The sequence below is a fragment of the Leopardus geoffroyi genome, chromosome E2, assembly GCF_018350155.1.
Source record: "Leopardus geoffroyi isolate Oge1 chromosome E2, O.geoffroyi_Oge1_pat1.0, whole genome shotgun sequence".
Classification (NCBI taxonomy): domain Eukaryota; kingdom Metazoa; phylum Chordata; class Mammalia; order Carnivora; family Felidae; genus Leopardus; species Leopardus geoffroyi.
Genome location: NC_059335.1, coordinates 17,386,459 through 17,410,980, shown reverse-complemented (window position 1 = coordinate 17,410,980; position 24,522 = coordinate 17,386,459). Strand labels below are relative to the sequence as shown.

General features: G+C 37.7%; 1 protein-coding gene across 1 annotated transcript; it reads right to left on the bottom strand.

The window, feature by feature from the left end:
- Positions 1–2,519: 2,519 nt before the first annotated feature.
- ZNF567 (zinc finger protein 567) lies at positions 2,520–23,741 on the bottom strand. Its single transcript, XM_045441017.1, has 6 exons — positions 23,141–23,741; positions 22,589–22,639; positions 19,339–19,412; positions 9,089–9,215; positions 8,737–8,823; positions 2,520–4,875 (listed from the first exon to the last, which is right to left on the bottom strand). Exons 2-6 carry the CDS (start codon positions 22,608–22,610, stop codon positions 3,155–3,157), a joined length of 2,031 nt encoding a protein of 676 aa, XP_045296973.1. The 5' UTR covers positions 22,611–22,639; positions 23,141–23,741; the 3' UTR covers positions 2,520–3,154.
- Positions 23,742–24,522: the final 781 nt, after the last annotated feature.

Below are 24,522 nucleotides of genomic sequence, written 5' to 3'. Positions count from 1 at the left end.
CTCAAACAAAATAGCTTTCTCAATCCTGCTATTTCCTGAGCCTGCACCTTACCATCCCTAACAATCTGTTTAAGGTAATCTAGGCTTTTCTATCATACGGCTTAAAATTCTTCCAGCCTCTACCCATTATCCAAACCCACTTCCACATTTTTAGGTGTTTGTTTTAGCAGAGCCCCATGCCTTGGTACCAAAATTTGTTAGTTTTCTGTGGCTGCCATAAAAATCACCATAAATCTGGTGGTTAAAACAACAACAAAAATACATTTATAAAGTGGCACATTTGTAAAATTAAATTTAGTGGATATGATTTCAAATGGAAGTTAAAAATTATAAATTTAAAAACAGAAAAATCATACAGAAAATGGCATCTGCCATTACTTTGAATTTTTGCAGACACTTCAAGTAGGGTAACTTTTTACAGCCAAACATTTGCATAATATCTTTTTTGCCCCTTCCCTCTTCAGCTGAGATATATTATATCCCAGAGATTTGCATGAGGAGGGATTAATATAGGATTGGGAATAAGGAAAGTTTAAAATGTGACATATAGATTTAGGATATTTGCTGTTTGTCCTCGGATGCCAAAGGAGTCTGGGACTGGCCTACTCATTTAAAAAAATTTCATTAAAATGAATACAGTAGCAATGTATCTCTTCTAATAACACCCCATTCCATCTCCCCCTATAAGTGACATATTTTGGTGGGTATAGTAACTATGATAGGAGTAGAAATTGGGGAGATCTTGGGAAATAGCTAAGAGTATAAATATGTAGAGATTCTCAAGGATTACTATCCAAATACTTTTATGACTTGTTTATATAACCTATACTGGAAGTTCTTTTAGGTAAGAAAACAGCCTAATCATCTGTGAGTTCATAATTGTACTTTTAAGTTTAGCCATTTAAAACACTGTCTGTTAGTACACCAGAATTTCTAGTATATCATACACAAGACCTATAAAACATGAATATTATGTACTATGTATAAAAATAAACTAAGAATATGCATACAATGCTCTACTGCAAATAAAACATGGCTATTTCATAATATAATCAGTAAATCAAGAGGCAGGATAGCACATGTAGGGATGCCAGATAAATTATATTTTTGTGACAGCCACAGAAATACATATGAGAGACAAAACAAAGGAGAGTAGAATATCCAAGAAAAAGTGACTCACAGTCCCAACATTGGTTGGTTGAGGTTAGAACAGATTCAGTTATACCACACCTCCCCAATCATTAAATATCCAGGAAAAAGGGTAGATTTGCATCCTCCGTCTTGAGTATAATTCTTGTTAGTTGCCATTGTTAACATATAATAAATAGTATTAATTCATATACAAATATAGATTTATTCAAATGAAACTATTACCAGGTTCTCATGGTTATGAATATAGACCCTGTAATCTTACCTACTTATTTTTAGTATGTTCATCCTGCCCTCAAAAAAACCCACAAAATGAAACAAACAAATCCTCTAAACGTAAATAGTTACTAGTAAAGGCTAAATTTCACAATGTTCTGTCTGGTCAGACAAGGCACTATAATTTTTAGACCCTTTGAAGTCTAAATATTTGTCATGTCTGAATTTCCTCATTACCCACTGTCGTTTTTTGTTTTTCTCTCTCAAATTATCTACAAGCCCTGGACAAGCAGGTTTCCATTTACTATCCACGGGCAATTGCTGTCCCTTTCTGTAAGGCAGAGGGCCCAAATTGGGGGCGGGGGGTAAGCTTATTTAAATTTTAAATGCATTTTATTATACACAGTAACAATATATGTAGTAAACATATGTTACAAATAATCAAGGGCCTTCAGTAAAACTGTTCAAGGTGTTGAACTTACTATTTTCATAGAAAAGATGCTATAGACATTAGTGTTTTAGCAGATTTCTAATTCTAAAACATCAATATCTCTCCAGTGATTTTTCCATTGGGAATTGAGACCCACACTTCCTGAGATAAATATATAAAAGGCTTAGTTGTGTGTGTGTGTGTGTGTGTGTGTGTGTGTTATTTCACAATTCTGTCTACTGTGACTTATATTCCCAAGTTTTACTCATCTTTGTCATTTCTTAACCTCCCTTTCTCTAGTATGAATTCTATGGTGTTAAATAAGGTGTATGCTATGGCTAAAAGTATTCCTATAATCATGACAACTATAGGATTCGTTCCGATATGAATTCTCTAGCTTTGTGTAACTTAAGCCACAGCGAGTCTTTCTAGATATGTTACATTCAGATATTCATGACTAACAGTCTTCTTACAATTACAATATTATATGGTTTTTTTTAAAGTAAAATTCTCTAGTTGAATGACTGCTAAAGACCTTTCTCCACATTGCTTACAATCAGAGCTGTTACTTTCCAAAGTTAATCACCTCATATTAAGAAAGGTCTGAGATGTTTGGCAGTATCTACCATAGCTGAAAAAAACTTACATACACCCTTGGACTGAGTAATTCATCTTACTATAAGATCAACAGAAATATACATACACATATACACAGAATATTTAAAGCATTTAGAGCAGTATTTTTATTACAACACAAATTTATAAAAATACAAACATCCATCAAGAGGATAAATAGTGGTATATTCTTAAAATGGAAGAGTATGCACAGTGAAAATGAATACATTACTGCCACATGCAATAATGTATGAATCTTAAAAATGTTGAGACAAGACACAAAATAATTCATGATATATGATAAAACATAAAATTTAGACATGCAAAGACTGCTTCATGATGTTATAAGCCAGGGACATGGTAATCTTTGGGGAAATAACAGTTATTCTTTATTCCAGAGCACAAGGAGAAATATATTTCATATTTTCTTTCTTTTATGGAGGCTGATATTATAACCATTTTGTATCTTGCTTCTGCATATATTATGTAAGCACTTTAAAAAAATAATCTAAGTGAACAGAACTTGAAAACTTAAAAAATTAGCTTCATTTCTGATAAAGTTCGGTAACAATGATCATATCCATTACATGTGCTAGTAAACAGCAGACAGTTCTGTGGTTGGTACTTTAACTATTATTACATTTGTGATTAAAATTACCTTATTAAAATGTTTTAGCATGCTTTTTTTCCTTAAACTAAAGTTTTACAATAACTTGGAAAGGCTTCACAAAGAGATCACATCATTTATTGAATTTCTATGTTTTCTCCCTTGTGAGTTCTCTGATGGACAATGAGGTTTCTCTTATAACTGAAGGACTTACTACACTCATTACAAATATAGGGTTTCTCTCCTGTGTGAGTTCTCTGATGTACAATAAGATTTGTTTTCTGGCGGAAGCACTTCCCACATTCATTACATTTATATGGTTTCTCTCCTGTATGAGTTCTTTGATGATGAATGAGATATGACTTCCTGCTAAAGGCTTTCCCACACTGAGGACATTCGTAGGATTTCTGTCCTGTATGTATTTTTTGATGTACAGTGAGAGTTGCTTTCTGGCGAAAGGACTTCCCACATTCATTACAAATATAAGGTTTCTCTCCTGTATGAATTCTCTGATGCAGATTCAGATTTGTCTTCTGACTGAAGGATTTCCCACATTCATTACATTCATATGGTTTTTCTCCTGTGTGAGTTCTGTGATGATCAATGAGGTATGACTTCATTCTAAAGGCCTTCCCACAGTGAGGACATTCATAGGATTTTTCCCCTGTATGTGTTCTCTGATGTGCCACAAGGGTTGTCTTTTGGCGAAAGGACTTCCCACATTCATTACAAATATAGGGTTTCTCCTCATTATGAGTCTTCTCATGAAGAGCGAGGGTTGTCTTCTGGGAGAATGATTTCCCACATTCATTACAAATATAGGGCTTTTCCCCCGTATGAGTTCTCTGATGTACAGTAAGGTTTGCCTTCTGGTGAAAGGACTTCCCACATTCTTTACAAATATAGGGTTTCTCTCCTGTATGAATTCTCTGATGTAGAGACAGTGTTGTCTTCTGGCGGAAGGACTTCCCACAGTCATTACACTCATATGGTTTCTCTCCTGTATGAGTTCTCTGATGACGTATGAGGTGTGACTTCAATCTGAAGGCATTCCTACACTGTGGACATTCGTATGATTTTTCCCCTGTATGTGTTCTCTGATGATCCGTGAGGGCTGTCTTTAGGCGGAAGGACTTACCACATTCATTACAAACAAAGGGTTTCTCTCCTGTGTGAGTTCTTTGATGATCAATGAGATATGACTTCCTTCTAAATGAATTTCCACATTGATGGCACTGATAGGGTTTTTCCTCTGTGTGAATTCCCTGGTGCAGAATCAATACTGACTTCCTGCAGAAGGACTTCCCACATTCAGTGCATGTATGTTTTTTTTCAATATTCGTTGTTCTTCTCCTTTTATTATATTCAGATGGGTTTTCCCTTATGTAAGCTCTATTATGTGTAATTAATTCTCCTTTTTTAAGGAAGGCTTTCTCACAGTCATTATATTCAAATGGCTGTGCTGGAGTTTCCACCTTATGATATTGTATAAGTACGTCATTATGACTGACAACCCTGCCACGCTGATTATGGGATTTGACTCCAGGTTGAGCTGTCTCTGGTTTAGTATTGAGAAGTGATTTCCCATATCCATTATACTCACTAAGTCTCTTTCTTGCAGGACTTATATTACTGATGATTAATTCTGAAACATTTTTAAAAATCTTTCCATGAGTATCATATTCAGGAGGTAGATTTTTTGAATTAATAGGGTTTTTGCTTAAAGTAAATGTCTTTTCATATGCATTACTGTTCTCTTTAATCAGTTTTTTGTGGTTGATGAATACAACTGATCTAGAAAACTTATCTTGGTATTCCTTGAATTTCACTAAAAAGTCTTCATCTTTCCAATTTTCTTCTACAAAAGAATATAATAACAATTTGTGAATCTTCACATATTTGCTATGGAAAGAAATTGTACTGGTGTCTAGTATATGAGATCAAAAAAGACCCTGGACAAATTATTCCTTGCCAGAGAAAAGACACAAAGCCTAAAGAAAAACTCTGCCTTGGTGTGGACAAGAATGAAAAATTAAGCAATGAACGCTAGTAACTTTTGCACTTTGTATCAGAACTTCATACAGAAAGTTAAATGAATACACCAAGCAGTGAGAAGACAATGGTGAAAGAGAGACTGATGTTTGGACAGGTGGATTTGGAAGCAATGAAGTGAACCTTTCAAGGGCAGTAAACTTTAAGTAGGATGGACAAGAAAAATTAGTAGAAAAGCTTATTCAAGAAAAATATTAGAGGAAGGATTACTTTTGGAGAACACAGATCAGAGCCTATATTTTTATACATTCAGCTCTAGACTGTGAGGCAAAACATTTCCAGTTATTCCACCACCGCCTACTATGTACCCATCAATGGCTCATTAATCTTTCCAAGTATCAAGTAATTTCTTAGTGTTTAAAAGACAACCCTATAGCCTAGGCTCTAATCCTCCATATAATTGGTTACCATTTTCTCCTGTGAGAAAAGAGCTATGAAGACACTTCCAACAGGAACTTTAAAACTGACTAGGAGTATATTTATTGGTGTATTCATTATTGCTATTACTACCAATCCTTTCAGAATGGTTCAATAACAAAAATCTCATGACCATCAATTGTAACTATTTCTTTTCACAGACTTACTTTTTCAGGTTTAAGGAAAAACTGCCACAAGTCTTTCCTCAATATAGTAACTTTTCTTTTTTTTTTTTTAAAGGTTTATTTATTTTTGAGAGAGAGAGAAAGAGACAGAGAGCAGGGGAAGAGCAAAGAGAAAGAGGGAGAGAGAATCCCAAGCAGGCTCCACAATGCCAGCACAGAGCCCAATGTGGGGCTCTATCTCCTGTGAGATCGTGACCTGAGCTGAAATCTAGATTTGGACGTTTAACTGACTGAGCCACCCAGGTGCTCATAACTTTTCTTAACTCCAGTTTTCCACATGGTGGACAAGATTACATTTCATTCTAAGTGATTAACTTTAACCTTCATTTCTCTTATATTTTATAGCTATATTTGACTTCTGTTATTTTGCAATCATCCACATCTAGTGAAATAATGTTAAATTTAGGTTCAAAAAATCTATTTCTTCCTTCAGTCCATTACTCTCAACACCAACATATAAGGAATTTCTCCTGTAAACAAAACTTTGAATCACTGAGATTCACTTTTCATATTCAAACAAGTTTTCAGGGTTGTCCACCTATCTGACAACTTTCACACATAAAAGTGAGGCCTCATCTTTTTTGCCTTATAAATATCTCACTTACTCCTAATCACATACTTTGCTTATGTTTTTTTAATCAAGTGGCTTGCCTTCCATTCTTATTTCTACTCAGATTATCTTCAAGAAAATGCTATGTTCCATGATGCCAAAAATCCTTCACTTATTTCCCCCTACCACTTTAAGCACTATTTCTTTACAACTTAAAAATGGTTATGGTCTAGGAAAGTAATTTTAACAAAATATTTTCACAAGCTTAATCGTGTCTTAAATATTTTGTGAAAGATGCAGATTTTGATAGTAATCCTTTTCCATAGAAAGGAATACTTTATTGATTATCTCCTTTGAACTCTTCTGAGTTTACATTAACACTGTATATCCTACCTAGATAGGTAGTGTTTGGTAGAATCCAGCCAATTCAATGTTTATTTATTTTTGACAGAGAGAGAGAGAGAGAGAGAGAGAGAGAGAGAAAGAGCATGAGCAGGGGAGGGGCAGAGAGAGAGGGAGACACAGAATACAAAGCAAGCTCCAGGCTCTGAGCTGTCAGCACAGAGCCCAACGCAGGGCTCGAACTCACAGACCATGAGATCATGACCTGAGCTGAAGTCGGACGCTCAACTGAACTGAGACACCCAGGTGCCCCAGAATCCAACAATTTCAATCAGAATCTATACAGCCATGGCCTGAGCAGGTACATCTGGAAGGAGCTTACCATGCTTTGTGAATGGAGCAAAAGCATAACTTGCCTGTATAGCTTCAAGTAAATGAGCAACTATGGAATATTTAAAATATTATATACTCTAGCAAAAAAGATACAGAGGATCTTATCTTTGAATTAAAAAAGCCTTAAGCATAAATCACATATAACTGGGTACCAAATTACATAATTATTTTCAAGAGTTGTGTGTGTCTGAGTTGGTAAGTAGCATGGGAATTCAGAAAATCTATGTGAAGTGGTTAAGGAATAGTTTATGCAGAAGAAATCTCAAGACTTAAAAGATACATAGTATATGGAAGGGAAAACACAACACAATGAACAGTACAAGCATTATGACAAATTACACATGTGTGGAGAACACTGAGGAGACTATATCAAGTGGAAATTACCAAAAGTTTTCCATAATGGAGAGAAATAAAGTTGAAAAGACCAGATGAGGGTTTATTATAGCAGTCCTTGAATGAAGAATTTCAATTTCATATAATAATAGGGAACAAGCAATGATATCTCTTGTCAGAAAAGTAACAATATAAATTGAAAGAATTAGGACAAAATTATAGCAAAGCCAAGCTGTAATTATTGTAGTCAAGACATGAAATAAGATAGTTGTTATTTTGTATGAGGTCAGTGAAAAATGAAAATATGGGAAAACGTAAATACATTTCACAGGCTGATAAACATAACACAGATTGTGAAGAGATTCATAAGAAATGATGATAGAGATAGAGAAAGCTGGTATCATGGTAAAAATAAAATATTTGGAAACAGACAGTGGGGAAGAATTTAAAGGGTAGGAAAGTTTGTGATTTTCATTTCTAACATGTTGTCACAAAATAGGTGAAACATCAGAGTGCAGAACCCTTGAAGTACCATAGTGAAGGTGGGAGAAATGCACTGAGTATGTCAGTGTTACAGACCTCTACATAAAACAAAGACCTTCCGTCCTCAGAATGGATGAGATTACCATAATTTAAAGGCAGATCCTTTGAGGTCAAATCAGAGAAATAAGACTGAGAGTCTAGTGAAACAACATACATTTAAAAATATATGTATCAATGACCATTATGTGCCAGGTATTATCAGGCAGTATGTCCAGTGATGAAGAAAATAGACCAACTTGGAAATAATCACTCAGAGAACCAGGATAAGAATAAGTTAATGCTTTACCCAAATGAAGGGTTGATTTCAGGAATGATGATCTGCCATATAAAGTGAACCACAAAAGTTTAATAGAAGAGAATGATAACTGTGGAATTATCATTCTGGGCCAAAGCAAGTAAGTTTCAAAATTAACAGCTATATTTGTGGTGAGAAGGGGATCTTAGACTTAGCACAGAAAACAAACCTGAGGCAATTAAAAGAAAGAAAAAGAAAAAAATGGAAAGCAACTGAGAAGAAAAACTTTAAACAAGAATTTTCTCTCTTATAAAAACAGATTTAAGAATGTTCAAAAGAAAATATACAATGTCAAGAAGAGACTGAAGTTAGAAAAAGACACAAAACAAGAAAAAAGATCTAAAAAGAAGGTTTATAATACATTTTGATTAAGAGTGGCAACTATCTTTGATAACATCAAGCAAACTAGAAAAGAATATTATATTGGGAGAGTCGTATTTAAAAGTTTGATTTAAGTTTTGCAGGAATAATGATCATTTCAAAGGTTAGGAGCCTTTAAAAAGACGCTCCTACACCAGGTGGCATATTTCGAAGGTGCCACCTACCGCATGACTATTTTAAAATTTATTCTCCATTAGATTTCATCCACCTGAAGAGTCAGAAACTCACCTAAGCAGGTATGACCTGTAAATGATGTCCATGGCTCTTCTCCTCGTTCTAACTTGAGGATCACATCAGGTTTGGTCATGTGACACCCTGACAAAGAAAAATTTGGATTAAGTTGTTTAGGCTTCAATACATTTGAAAAATTAGTAAAGTACATTTTCAATACTGCAAATTAAGATACTTCTTTGTGTAAGAGTAAACTTAACGCCTTGCTCTGGGCAAGTACAAAATTATCCTTTCTGCAAACAAAAAAAGAATTCATCAATCTTATCCCTGAAACACAAGATCACACATAATTCAGGCACTTTGAAAGGAAATGCATGCTACTGAAAGTTTCAAAGAGAGTTTTTCTTACCTACAGAGATGAGGTGGCAATAGTTTTCCAACATCACATCCATGTAGAGAGTCTTCTGAGCAGGATCCAGGTGCTGCCACTCCTCCCGAGAGAAGTCAACAGTCACATCTTTGAATGACACTGATGCCTGCAACGGATTGGAACTGTGATCAGAATAAGCTGACTAGATATTGGGGATTACTTTTGATCTGTTCCTTTGGGGCATTCATATCAATGTAAAAAAAGCTAATCATTTTTGTTTTGTAATCTATATTGTAAGGTAAACAAAAGACAGAAGTACCTGCCACTGAATTTATTTAATAATTCATCACACAAATATTTATGTAAAGTCACTTTGTACCCCCAAACTGCATTAGTTTACTGGAGTGCCAAGACATATAAAACACCGTCCCTGCATAGCCTCAAAGCCTTCAAGAAAGTATGTTTAAACATACACCTGCTTGAAGGTGTTACAGGTACTACAAGAGAAGAATGTACAAGATGTGATATATTACAAGGGCAACACAATTGAGGAGGTAAAAACTTTTCTCTGTCAAGATTAATGTATTATGCAGAAAAAATATGGTTTAAAAATGCATGGGAGCAACTTCTGGCATCCAAAAATAATACAGTCAATTGATCAAGAAAATGATCCCTCAGATAATAATCATTTATACTTAATATATATGTCTGAACACAACATATAACAACTCATAGATGGAACTGGAAGCAATCAAAGCAAGCAAAAATTGAAGGAGAGCTTAACCTTTTTTAAAAAAATTGAATTTTTTTTTTTTTTTTTTTTTACTTGAGAGAGAGAGGGAGAGCATGAGCTGGGGAAAGGGGCAGAGCCAGAAAGAGAATCCCAAGCACGCTAAATGTTCAGTGTGGAGCCCAACGCAGGGCTTGATCCCACAACCCTGGAATCATGACCTGAGCTGAAATCAAAAGTCGGATGCTCAACCGACTGAGCTACCCAGGTGCCCCAATGGAGAGCTTATCCTTAAAGGATAGCAACCGTGATGGGTAAGAATTGTTCAATCCATGGCTTTTTTGCATGAAGGTACCAGAAACCCCATAGCTGTTAAGGCAGCTGAGCTCGAGATTTAGAAATAAATTCTTGAAGTGAGAGAACTATAGAAAGGATGAGAACCAAAATCTGAGTATAAACACTGCCAGAACACCACATTGATAATTAAACTAAGCAATTGTTGGAGACATCAGAGGACTTAGGAAAAAGCAGACAGAAAGATACCAAAAAGAGTTTTGAAAAATAGAAGTGCATCTAGTGAGATTCTGAGATTTTGGCATTTTTGATTACCAGTATTATACAACCTGATCATAGCACAAGCAGAAGAAAACTGAAGTCTTACTGGATTGAGGTGTCAGAAGTTGCAGCTCACAAAGCAGCAGGAAGTATAAGGAGTGGAACACTGGAAGAAACAGGCCTACCGAAAGTAAGTCCCAAAATCTAAGTATAAACTCTCACCAATTCCTTAACTGAGAGCTAATATATATGAACACAAGGAGAACCTATCTCCCCTCACCTAAGGGGGCCAGGGTCAAAAGCAGCAGCTGGAAGCTTAAAGAACTGAGCTGACATATCAGCTGCTTCATACTTGGGGTTGGTGCAGAGTTTAAAGTTCAATTTCAAGCAAGTTAGTTGCTTGCCAGGACAAAAAAACCAATAATCCTCAGAAAAAAGACATAACAGTATCAGATTACTATATTATTCATGATATCCAGATTTCTAGTAAAAATTACTAAATATGCAAACAAAACAAGGGAGAATATGACTCATATTCAGAAAAAGCCAGTCACAGAAATTAATCCCTAGTGGGTCCCAATGTTGGATTTTGCCAAAAAAAAAAAAAACCACCAAAAAAAGCTTCAAAGCAGCTGCTCTTAATGTCTTCAAAGAACTAATGGAAAACCTGCGCATAGAAATAGATACAACTAAAAAGTCAATAGAGGAGGGGTGCCTGGGTGGCTCAGTTGGTGAGTGTCCAACTCTTGATTTTTAGCTCAGGTCATGATCTCACAGTCATGGAATCAAGCCCTGTGTCAGGCTCCATGATGAGTGTCCACCCTGCTTGGGCTTCTCTCTCTTCCTCTCTCTGTCCCTCTTGCATTGGCATTCTCTGTCTCTCTCAAAATAAATAAATAAAACATTAAAATAAATAAATAAATAAATAAAAAGTCAAGAGAAGAATGAAAATGAACCATTAACATGTATTTGATTGATACAAAATACAACAGTATATACGAAGAGATGAATAAAAACAGATTAGGAGGAAACTTAAATGCACATTAGTAGGTGCAAGAAGCCCATCAGAAAAGTCCGTATAATTCCAACTATATGACATTCTGGAAAGGCAAAACTCTGGAGACAGTAAAAAAAGAAGGGACAAAAAGGTGTAGCCCTAAAAGTTTTAGGGCACTAAAACTATTCTGTATAATACTATAATGGCAGAATGTCATATATTTGCCAAAATCTATAGGACTTTGGAATTATGTACCAATGTAGGTTCATTGTAATGAATGTACACTCTGGTGCAAGATATTGATAATGGGGAAGCTATTAATCATGTATGGGGGCAGACGGTAGTGGAAACTCTACAATTTTGTCATGAACCTAAAACTGCCTTGAAATATAAAGTATAGGGGCGCCTGGGTGGCGCAGTCGGTTAAGTGTCCGACTTCAGCCAGGTCACGATCTCGCGGTCCGTGAGTTCGAGCCCCGCGTCAGGCTCTGGGCTGATGGCTCAGAGCCTGGAGCCTGTTTCCGATTCTGTGTCTCCCTCTCTCTCTGCCCCTCCCCCGTTCATGCTCTGTCTCTCTCTGTCCCAAAAATAAATAAACGTTGAAAAAAAAAAAAAAAAAAGAAATATAAAGTATATTTAAAAGGATTAAAAACATAGGGTAAGCATTTGGAAAACAAAACAGCAAAATGGCAGCCCTAAATCCATTTACCTCTAATTGTATTAAATATAAATGGACCAAACATTCCAATAAAATGACCAAGATATTAGAATGCATGAAAAAGCAAGATTTAATATAATTCTGAGACATATTTTATTTTTTAAAGTTTATTTATTTATTTTGAGACAGAGAGAGAGAGAGAGCAAGCACATGCACATGTACAACTGGGGAAGGGGCAGAGAGAAAGGGAGAAAAACCCAAGCAGGCTCCACATCCAGCTCAGAGCCTGACACAGGGCTCAATCTTATGAACCATGAGATCATGACCTCAGCTGAAATCAAGAATAGGAAGCTTAACCAACTGAGCCACTCAGGCGCCCCTACAAGAGACATATTTTAAATACCATAGACACAAATAGGCTGAAAGTAAAGGATGGAAAATGACATACAAACACTACACATGGGAAAGTTGAGCAATGTTACTACTGCAGACAAAGAGAGGCATTTTATATTGATGAAAAAGTAAACACACCAGGAAAATAGAACAGTTACAAATGTATACGTATTTAAATAACAAGAGTTTCAAAAAACATAAAGCAAAAATTGACAAAAGTAAAATGAGACTTAAAAAAGTCCAAAACCATAGTTGATGTAAATGTTTGTCAGTAAAAAGGGGAGGAAAATCTGGACAGATTTATACCCAACATGGGGCTCCAATTTACAACCCTGAGATCAAGAATCACATACTCCAGTGACTGAGTCAGTCAGGTGCCCCTGTAGAGCACCATTAATAATCTTCCAACACTGTCATTTAGAACCTGTTTAGACATGTTAGGTGTTTTACATTTCCAGGTTAATTTTAGAATCAACTTATCAATCTTTATAAAACAACTTACTTAGATTTTGATTGAGTCTTGAAAGACTTTATAAATTGGTTGGAGATAACAGATATGTTAACAGTAGTAGGTCTTCCAATCCATGGACCTTATGTATGCTTATTTAGGTCTTCTTAAATTTCTCTCAGCAGTGTTTTGTAGTTTTCAGTGTACAGGTCTTGTAAATGTTTTGTTAATTTTATTCTTTAAACTCATTTTCAGTTTTTTGTTGTTAGTATATAAAAATATAATTGATTTTTGTATTTTGATATAAGTGACCTTGCTGAATTCACTTTTTATTTCTAGTACTTTTTTTTTTGTAAATTCCTTAATATTTCCTACATAACCTGGTCATATTATCTGCAAATACAGTTTACCTTCTCCCTTTCTAGTCTATATGCCTTATATTTCTTTTTCATTCTTTACGCATCATCTACAGTGTTGATAGAAGTGTTAAAGTAGACATCCTTGTCTTGCTCCTGATCTTAGGAGGGAAAACAGTCGTTCACCATTAAGTATGATGTTAGCCATAAATTTCATTAATTTTATGAAAATTTTCTTTTTGGTTATTCTTTGACCCAAAATTGATTACTCAGAAGTAGTATATTGTTGGGGCGTCCAACTTCGGCTCAGGTCATGAGCTAGCGGCTTGTGGTTTGAGCCCTATGTTGGGCTCTGTGCTGACAGCTCAGAGCCTGGAGCCTGCTTCAGATTCTGTCTCCCTCTCTCCCTACCCCTTCCCCACTCACACTCTCCCAAAAATAAGTAAACATTTAAAAAAAAATTAGGATATTGTTTAATTTCCAAACATTTGGGCCTAGTCTAGGTATGTTATTTTTATTGACATCTAATTTAATTCAATTGTGGTTAGAGAAGATGCTCCATATGATTTCTTTTTATTGAGATTTGCATATATTCTGTCTTAGTGTATAGCATATTTGCTCTGGAAAAACATGTGTTGTGAGATTACAAAAAGTGATGCTCTACAGGGGTACCACTCAGTCAGTGGAGCATGTGATTCTTGATCTTGGGGTTGTTAGTTGGAGCTCCACATTGGGTGTAGAGGTTACTTGAAAGTAAAAAATTTTTAAAAAGGACAAACTATATACTATCTACAAGAGGCTCACTATAAATATGAAAACATAGGAAGGTTAAAGTAAAAGGATGGAGGGGCACCTGGGTGGCTTAGTCAATTAAGCGTCCAACTCTTGGTTTGGGCTCAGGTCATGATCTCACAATTTGTGAGTTTGAGCCCTACATCGGCCTCTATGCTGACCCTGCGGAGTCTGCTTGATATTCTCTCCTCCACTCTCTCTGCCTCTACCCCACTTGCTCTCTCTCTCTCTCTCAAAATAAGTAAACTTAAAAAATTTTAAAAAGGATGGAAAACATGTATACCGTGTAAATACTAATCATAAGAAAGCTAAATTGGCTATAATATCAAACAATACAAATTTCAGCACAAAGAATATTATCAGGGATTAAATAAGGCATTTCTTTTTTTTTTTTTTTTTTCAACGTTTATTTATTTTTGGGACAGAGAGAGACAGAGCATGAACGGGGGAGGGGCAGAGAGAGAGGGAGACACAGAATCGGAAACAGGCTCCAGGCTCTGAGCCATCAGCCCAGAGCCTGACGCGGGGCTCGAACTCACGGACCGCAAGATCGTGACCTGGCTGAAGTCGGACGCTTAACCGACTGCGCCACCCAGGCGCCCCAAAATAAGGCATTTCAAAATAACAGAGGGGATCAATTCATGAGAGAATGTAACAATTCTAAATGTGAATGCACCTAAAAACAGAACTTAAAAATACACTAAGTAAAAACTGATAGAAAAGGAAAAACAGACAAAACCAAAATTATAACTGAAGATTTCAACTTTCTTCTCTCAGTGATTGCTACACAAATAGACTGAAAATCAACAAGGATACAGAAGTTTTGGGGCACCTGGGTGGTTCAGTCAGTTAAAAGTCTGACTTCAGCTCAGGTCATGATCTCACTGCTTGTGGGTTCAATCCCTGCATTGGGCTCTGGGTGACAGCTCAGCGCCTAGAGACTGCATCTGATTCTGTGTCTCCTTCTCTCTGCTACTCCCCTACTCATGCTGTCCCTCTCTCTCAAAACTAGAAAATGACTTAATTAAACCCAAAGTATTGAGAAAAAAAAAAAAAAAAAAAAAAAGGAAACAAAAAAGATGTGAAGAAAGAGGAAACAGAAAAACAATGGAATAAACCAATGAAACCCAAAGCTGGTACTTTGAAATGACAAATGAAATTGGTAAAACTCTAGGCAACTGACCAAGGAAAAGAAGAAGACACAAATTATCAACAGCAGAAATGAAAGAGGGGCATTGCTACAGATTACACAAATATCAAAAGGATAAAAAGAATATATTTTTGACAACTTTGTCAATAAATTTGACAAATTCCTTGAAAGATACAAACTATAAAAGCTCACTGAAGAAAACACCCTGAAACCTGAACATCTCTAGTTCTACCAAGGAAATTGAGCTGCTAGTTAAACCCATTCCCACAAAAAATTCTCCAGGTTAACATGGCTTCACTGGTGAATTCTTCTTTTTTAAAATATATTATTGGGGCGCCTGGGTGGCGCAGTCGGTTAAGCGTCTGACTTCAGCCAGGTCACGATCTCGCGGTCCGTGAGTTCGAGCCCCGCGTCAGGCTCTGGGCTGATGGCTCAGAGCCTGGAGCCTGTTTCCGATTCTGTGTCTCCCTCTCTCTGCGCCTCCCCCATTCATGCTCTGTCTCTCTCTGTCCCAAAAATAAATAAACGTTGAAAAAAAAATTTTTTTTTAAAAATATATTATTATTATTACTTATTCATTTTCTTTTTTTTTTTTTTTAATTTTTTTTTTTTTCAACGTTTATTTATTTTTGAGACAGAGAGAGACAGAGCATGAACGGGGCAGGGGCAGAGAGAGAGGGAGACACAGAATCAGAAGCAGGCTCCAGGCTCTGAGCCATCAGCCCAGAGCCTGACGCGGGGCTCGAACTCACGGACCGCGAGATCGTGACCTGGCTGAAGTCGGACGCTTAACCGACTGCGCCACCCAGGCGCCCCTACTTATTCATTTTCAAGTTAGTTAACATACAGTGTAGTTATGTAGTGGCTTCAGGAGTAGAACCCAGGTATTCATCTCTTATAGGACACTCAGTGCTCATCTCAATAAGTGTCCTCCTTAATGCCCATCATCCATTTAATCCATTTCCCCACCCACCTCCCCTCCAGCAACTCTCAGATTGTTCTCTATATTTAAGAGTCTTTTATGGTTTCCCTCCCTCTTTTTTTATTTATTAAAAAAAATTTTTTTTAATGTTTTATTTTTGAGAGAGAGAGAGACAGAGCATGAGCAGGGGAGGGGCAGAGAGAGAGGGAGACAGAATCTGAAGCAGGCTCCAGGCTCTGGCCTGTCAGCACAGAGCCCGATATGGGACTCAAACTCACAAACCACGAGATTATGACATAAGCCAAAGTTGGACACTTAACCCACTGAGCTACCTGGGCACCCTCTGTTTTTATTTTTTAATTTTTAAAGATATATTCACTGGTGATTTCTAACAAACACTTTAAGAAGAAATAGTACCAATTTACACAAATTCTTTTAGAAAAGAGCATATACTTCCCAACTTATTTTAAAAGAATTATCCTGATATGAAAACTAAACAAAGGTATTACAAGAAAAAATATAGACCAAATTCTTTATGAACCACAAACAACTCCTTAACAATGTACTATATTAGCAAATTCATCAAACATTACATAAGTGGGATTTATCCTAGAGCTAGAGCTTCTAAGTTGGCTGAACACTTCAAAATCAATATAATTCATGGTGTTAATAGAAAAAAGAGAAGGGGCACCTGAGTGGTTCAGTCGGTTAAGTGTCCAACTTTGGCTCAGGTCATGATCTCATGGTTTGTGAGTTTAAGCCCCGCATTGGGCTCTGTGCTGTCAGCTCAGAGCCTGGAGCCTGCTTCGGGTTCTCTCTGCCCGCCCTGCTTCTATGCTCTCTCTCAAAAATAAATAAACATTAAAAGAGAGAGAGAGAGAGAGAGAGAGAGAGAGAGAGAGAAAAGCCAAATAATGGGGAATAACCAATAGATGAAGAAAAACTTTTGAAAAAATTCAGCACCCTCTCATGATAAAAACTATCAGCAAACTGGAACTTCTTTAACCTGATAAATCAATGCAAAATCTATAGCTAATATCATAGTTAATAGTGAAACTCTGAATCCCTTTCCCCTAAGGCAGGAACAAGGCAAAAATGTCTGTTCTCACCATTTCTATTCAACATTATACTGAAGGTTCCAGACAATGCAGTAGATGCACAGTTTGAAAAGCAAGAAGGCAAGCAGTCATTATTTACATATGACATGCTTATCTATGTAGAAAATCCTAAAGAATACAAAAAATTACTAGAATAAGTGACTTTAGAAAGACTGCAGATCAATATACAAAAATCAATTGTGTTTTCATATATTAGCGGTGAACAGTGAAAATTTGAAATAAAAATGAATAGCATTTACAATAGCATAAAAAAAATACCCAGGGATTAATGTAACAAAACATGTAAGACTGTACACTGAAAACAACAAAACATTACTGAGAGAATTTAAAGATCTTAAATAAAAAGAGATGTACATCATATTCGTGAATTGGAAAACCATTATCATTGATTACTATTATCGAATTTAAACTGTTAATATTTTAACATCTTCCACTCCCCTAAAGGGCTATCTTTATACATTCTTCTAATGTGCTTTAGTTATGATGCTATAAAAAGTATAAGGTTAACAGTCACCGATTAATGTTATAAGTACAGAGTTTCTGTCTGGGATGATGAAAAAGTTCTGGAAATACATAGTGGTAGTGGTTACACAACGCTGAATGTATTTCATGGGGCTAAACTATACACTCAACAATGGCTAAAATGGTGAAATTTTACACTACGTATATTTTACTACACACACACACACACACACACACACAGTTAAACAGAAAAGCATAAGAAACACAAAGACCCATAAGTGAGCAGTGGGGTGAGCACTTGGAGGACTGGAAAAGGAGCAAAGGTGTTATATGGGAAAACAAGTGACCAGGATATGAGAGAGGCATTCAAAATAAAGATATCAAGGGAGATGAAGGCAACTGTGGTATAAGGAATAAAATCACCACTAAATTGCGTAGTGGAAGAGAGACATTTATTTAACTCAAGCTAGCTATATTAGCAGGTGGGTATGGGACTGGGGCCAAAAGCAGATAGAAAACAAAACAAAAAAGAACACGATGGGCAGGAGATAATGAGATAAATCTTGGGCATGTGCCTGAAGTATCTGCGGAATATGCAGGTGGTGATTTTTAGTTGGAGATTGGATATGGTTTTGACACTCAGAACAGAGGTTTAGGTTTACAGTTATGTGAGCATTAGAGTAACGGTGGTAGACTGTGAATAGGAACAGGGAAATGAAAAAAGAAGAGAACCAATAAAGAATCTGGAGTACAGGGGCGCCTGGGTGGCTCAGTTGGTTTAAGTGTCCGACTTCGGCTTAGGTCATGATCTCACTGTTTGTGGGTTCGAGCCCCATCAGGCTCTGTGCTGACAGCTCAGAGCCTGGAGCCCACTTCAGATTTTGTGTGTGTGTGTGTGTGTGTCTCTCTCTCTGCCCTTCGCACTCTCTCTCTCAAAAATAAATAAACATAAAAAAATTATAATAATAAAAGAATCTGGAGCACAGTAGTATTTAAGAGGTCCAGATATAAAGATGACATTTCTGAAAGAACCAAGAGATAACAACATCTTTGAAACCAAGGGCAGGATATTTCAAGAGTTATACTTATAATTCAGTATGGTGATCCAAGCATATATATTTACTTCCCCTGCATCCAAATATAAAATTAGAGAAGTTTAAAAATAGGAACACCATTAGCATAATGGGGGAGTGTTATTGGCAGGCCATGGATTTTTAGGAATGTTAGCAGCTATGGGCAAAACTGGAGGATCAGACAGGAGAAAAGCAAGATTCTCTGTTCTTTGTACAATTTGCCAAGCATAACTCTTTTCTTAAAGCCTCAAGACAATAGTCCTTGCTACTTACTAAAAGCAACATCAATTCCATCTCCATCTTGACTGTTTTTATTTAAACAAGCAAAGTTCATGCAGTAATATATTCTCATTTGAGGAAATGCATTTTTGTCCCAGCTCTGCTTCTGGGAGAAGACAAAGAAAGATGTTTAATGATAAACCCACTTAATGTGTGAAAATTAGTTAAAATTAGAAGGAGCATTTGTGGAAGGAAAAGGCTTATCTGGCCAATATGGAAAGAAATGGGGACACTTTCCTGAAGGGGAAGATAGGCAGGAGGATTTAGTACAAGAAAGGCAAATGCTCAAATATCCTTAAAAAAAAATAAAAAAAATAAAGATTATTTTGGAAAAGAGAGAGGAACCATCACCTCACCTGAGCCATGGTTTTGAGATTTGCAAGAGGTGACCAGTCTTCCTTTGGGTTCCTCTTTGGAAAAGAGGCAGTTCCTAAGAAGGCAAAGCCAAGATGAAAAGAAGCCAAAATGACACTATACATGACTTATAGCTCTCTTATGACTTAAGTCTCAATTGAAATCGCCTCCATTTCCCTTGCTTTGGCCTTTGACCACTCTGCACATTCCACATAATTTACAGGAAGGAGAATAAGCTAGACAAATCTTATTTTATCCCAAAATTCAGAGATAGAGGCTCTTGGGCAAGAGGTTAGATTTTGGGCAAGTTCCCCTCCTTTCTAGCACTAATTTTTCTCTCTTAGCAGCCTACCTTCAAGCTGCTCTCCAGAAGGCTCTACCATTTACACTATCACCAGCAATATATGAGAATATACTGATACACCTTGATAAATGCTACCGATACCAACTTCTTGATATATGCCAATACCTTGATAAATGCTACTGATACCAACTTCTTGATGCATGCCTATCTAATAGGTATTAATTGTGGTTTTGGGTTTTATTTTTCCTATTATAAGAGAAAATAAGCTTCTTTTCATAAGTTTAAAAAACATCCTTAGTTTCTCATCTGTTAATGGTCTCTTATAATTCTTTCACTTTTCTATTAGATTTTTATTTTCTAGATTGGTTATTAGATCTTTTTTTAAAGGAAGGAAGTACTGTATTCACTTCAAATAATTTATAGTTTCTCATTTGACTTTGTTTTTGCCATGCAAAAATAACTTATAGCAGGGGTGCCTGGGTGGCTCAGTTGGCTAAGCGTCCAACTATTGATCTCAGCTCAGGTCTTGATCTCACGGTCATGAGTTCAAGCCCTGCACTGAGCTCTGCAATGGGCATGAAGCCTACTTAAATACAAAAAAAAAAAAAACCCAAAACCCAAAAACTTTCAACAGATTATTGGCCATTGGTTTAATACTGTCAGGTGTTCAATAATCTACTGTTTCCTCCACTCATCAAAACTGCCATCTTTATTGCTTCTTGGCCTTTTGGCTAAGATCAAGGATAACCATATACCTTACTTCCTTTATATATCTGAGTAGATCTGGATTTTATATTTAGTTTTACTGATCTGCTCATTTAATTGCAAAGATGACTCGGCAGTTATTAGTTTTAAAACATATTTTAGTATCAGCTAGAGCTACTTCTGCCTTCATTATTTTCTTTCAGAATTTTTGGCTTATTCATATTCTCATAAGAACTTTCGTTCTTAGAAATTTCTCGTAGAAAATTCAAAATTTTTACTGAAAATTTAATGGAATTGCATGAAATGTTAGGGAGTTTTGACACTTTGTCACATGTCTTCCTGTTCTTTTATTCAAGTCTTATTTTTTGAGTCCCTTAGAAACATTAAAAGAATTCTTTTACTTATACATTATGAAATTCTTTGTATCTCATATTTTTGATGACCATTGGTCATTTTCCATAGTTTTCTGATACATATATATACACATAAGCACACATATATAAATGAAGCTTATTGATTTGTCAATGATTTTTCCAACAAACCTCTGAATTTTCTAATTGTTGTCACTGTTTATAACAGCATGGTAACTTATAAATTTTTCTCTCAGTCTCAGCAGATGTTCCAAAGATGGTGAGGAAAGCAAGCTTCTAAGTGTCCCGCATTCTAAAATAAAGTCTTATAAAAAACATAAAGTTTTGCTACCATTAATTTAACTCCTACTTTGTCTAAGAGAGTAAACTATTTTTTAGGACATAGTTTTCCAGGCGAAGAAAAGTGGGTGCTTTCTTATAAGAAACAAGGGGCCCCTCAGATGCTGATGTCACTGGGAAACAAAGTGGTAAAGAGAGTTTTGGGGAAAAATGTATATATTTCAGGATTTGAGAGGGCAAAGTGACTAAGGGGCTAATTCTCACCTGAGCTCTAGATGGGCAACCCATGGATGGAGCCTGCCTGGAATGGCTTGGATTCTCTTGTCCAAGAGGACTCACTGGAGAGACAACAAGACCCACCAGAGCAGATGGCCAACTGCATGCCCAGAGGAAACATTGAGAAGACAGCTGGAGAAGTGGCTGCACCCATAAGAAGGGAAGTGTATCTGGAAGTTCCCAGCAGTGGGTTCTCTCAGAAGGTAAGAGATGACTTACAATAAATTATAATGGTACCAATTATGTTAGCCTCTTCTTGTCCCTAACTTCTTGTCTCTTGTTTTCCAGCTCCCAATCCATTCTAGCCAGAGACTACCCACCTAGGGGAAGTAGAGACAAAATAGAGGTTGAAGAATTAGAGAAGAAGCTGATCATGTACCCTTTTCCCAGGCAGGCTTCCAGTAGGAGGGAGGGTTTTTATTTAAAACAAGTTTGAAGTATTGGTGTCTATAGTGAATGTTTTTTAAAATATTCATTTGTTTATTTTTTGAGAAGGAAAGAGAGAGCAAGCCAGGAAGGGGCAGAGAGAGAGGGGGAGAGAAATCTTAACCAGGATCTGCACTGTCAGCAGAGAGCCCAAGGTGGAGCTCGAACCCACAAACTGAGAGATCGTGAACTGCACTGAAACCAAGAATCGGATGCTCAACCAAATGAGCCACCTAGGCGCCCCTATAGTGAATATTTTATTTAACTAGTTAAATAGTTATTATGAGACTGGTCTTGTATTTAAATGTTCAACAGAGTCAGTCTTCAGAATGAGCAAAAAAATTACTCAATCTGTCTTGCAATGCATCCAGTAGTAGCACGGAAAAAAAGGGATTCACCCAAATAGAAACTTTGAGTGGCAGTTAGGGGAGAAATTTTTTCTGTCTTGCCCAATTTTTTATGGTGTCCTACTCATTTCAACGTACCAATCATTAGTCAGTGTGGGGTTTCCCAATATACAATCCTACAATCTGAAAATTATTTTTATTTTACTTCCTCCTCTCCATCAAAAAAAAAAATCTCTATTTCACTTATCCAGTTGCCATAGAGTGAAATCTATAAGCATATAAAATGCCAGTATTCAGATAATCGAAACAATACATATTTAACTGGTCATGCATCCAATTTCTCAAGCGCTCCATCTCAGTCACATAATAACATTCACGAATTACTGCGGATTGTACACACAAGATACTTTAAAAATTAGACAAAGACACAATTATATTACCCACGACACAATCACAATCCCATAGGCACATCACAGGCATAATCTCACAGAGCCCATAACATACTTTACACAAAATAGCAAAATTTTACTCACAAACCCCTTACTATCGTCTCTCCAAAGTCGCATGCAGTCTCAAAAACAAATCAACTCGCATCCTATTTGAAAAATTAGACAAACACAGAGACTTTATCACTTTCCAAACAACTGGTTCCACAACGTCACACGGAGTAACACATGCCCAAGCTGCACAAGAACGGGCACAAAAAGCTACACGAACTGAATGCCCGTGTGTGCCAGGCCGCACTCCGAAAGCTGGGGTTTCCTCACGGTGCGGGGTGGGGGTGGGGGACAAAATTCCTGTCCTCCCCAAGCTCACACCAACTGGGGCTTCCAGTTCCCTCTTCGGCGCTGTCCAGCCTGGACTACCGGTTCCCTCTAGGACGCTCCCTGGCCCGGGCTCCCTATTCCCTTCTCGGCGTTCCCGGCTCCGGCTCCTTCTGCTTAGGTTCTCGCCTCCCTCCCGTTCTCTCTAGGGCCCAGAACTCTTGCCTTCTTCCCCGACCTTCCTGGCCAGGTTCCCGCCTCCCTCCTCTGCATTCCCCCCAGGTCCCGCCATCACCCGCCTCCACCGCCTCCGTAGGACCCACCAGCCTCACCTTCGACCACTGGCCAGCGGTCTGCGCCTGCGTACTCCCGCGCGAGCTGTACCTCCCAAGTGTCTCTGCGGCTCAGTCTTTGAAGCCGCAGCCTCCTTGCGCGCGCTCGACATCCGGGCTTTTCCAGCCTTGAACTACATTTCCCAAAGCCCCTGTGCAGCTTTTGAAAAGAACTTTGAGCCCTGGGTCCTCTCTGGTTATCCCTCAAAGTCTTCGCGCTCCGAGTCGCCGCCGGGGTCTGGGCGTGGCGGGCGCGCCCAGTGAGGAAGCCCCGAGCCCCCAAGGTGCAGACAGGGCGCGTTGAGCCTGGAGCTCAGGCCTGTGTATGGCTGTTTGTGTGTGAGCGTTTGTGGCGGTAACGAAGACGAATGAGAGTGTGGGCGGTGCTGAGGCCGTGACAGGTGTGTGATTGTGCGTGTACGTCCCAACGCGGATGCGGAACGTTTGGGGTGACTGGTCAGCTGTAGTGTGAGGCACGTGACACTGTGGGGTTTGAGACCGCCCATCATAAGACAGTGCTGTTACCTAATGTGATGGAAGAAGCTTTTAATGCTTTGACTGGTACGAGTTCGGTTGTGTAATGGGATAGAGCTTCATTTCTTCAGTTCTGGGTTTAACGTCGGGACTGAGGGGTCTTTTGAAGACCTTTTTGAGAGTATATCTGCGCTTGTGAAGACTGCGATGCCTGTATTAACTTGAGTCGCCCTTGCACTAAAGCATGGTCTCAGTTGCCTTCGTCAGGGCACCGCCTCCCTCCCCTCCTCCCCCAACGTCCAGTGCCTAGCTTCCTGCTTAACACAGTGGGGTATCAGTAAAGTGAGTGTTGCCCATCTAGGGGCCAATTTTAGGTTCTAACCTTTTTTAGGATCTGTATTCCTCGGTTCCCTGCTGCTGCTTTTTTTTTTTCTCTCTTGCTTTACAGCCATGGACCCCAGCTGCAAAGAAATGGTCACCAAAGGGAGTCCGATATTTGAGTGGTAGTATAAAGTTACATGCAAGCAAAAAAGCACAAACCTGTTTTTGGAATGAAATTTTAGAATTGGAAGAGTACTTTAGGCAGAGTTTGGAGAGCCTAGGAGTGGCATTCCTTCCTTAGAGGATCTCCCTTGGGAGCTGAGGTCAAGTTCCATGTTTTAGAACCACATCATTCCCAAAGCTGTCTCCCCAGGAAACTTGCTGTGAACTTGGAAAGTTTTCAGCCCTGGATATCAGTGACCCTGGCTTTTCCCTTTGATACTAAAAAGGATTAGCAGTACTCCCCATCTCCCTTTTACTTCTGTCCAGTATATGTGTGACAGATGGTGAGAGATTGTGTGGTGTTGAAGAATTTCTTCCAGTTTAGCTAGTCTGTGCTCCAAGAAAGGTCTGGTGTCTAATGATTC

Bases quoted from the DNA above. Each gene is read 5' to 3' on its own strand.
- ZNF567 (XM_045441017.1), bottom strand. From the start codon at position 22,610: ATGCGACTTTGGAGAGACGATA. The intron at 19,413-22,588 runs GTAAGGGGTTTG...TTGCCTTCTTAG, and splicing joins GCGACTTTGGAGAGACGATA to GAACTGCCTCTTTTCCAAAG. The intron at 8,824-9,088 runs GTAAGAAAAACT...TTTCTTTGTCAG, and splicing joins TTGCCACCTCATCTCTGTAG to GGTGTCACATGACCAAACCT.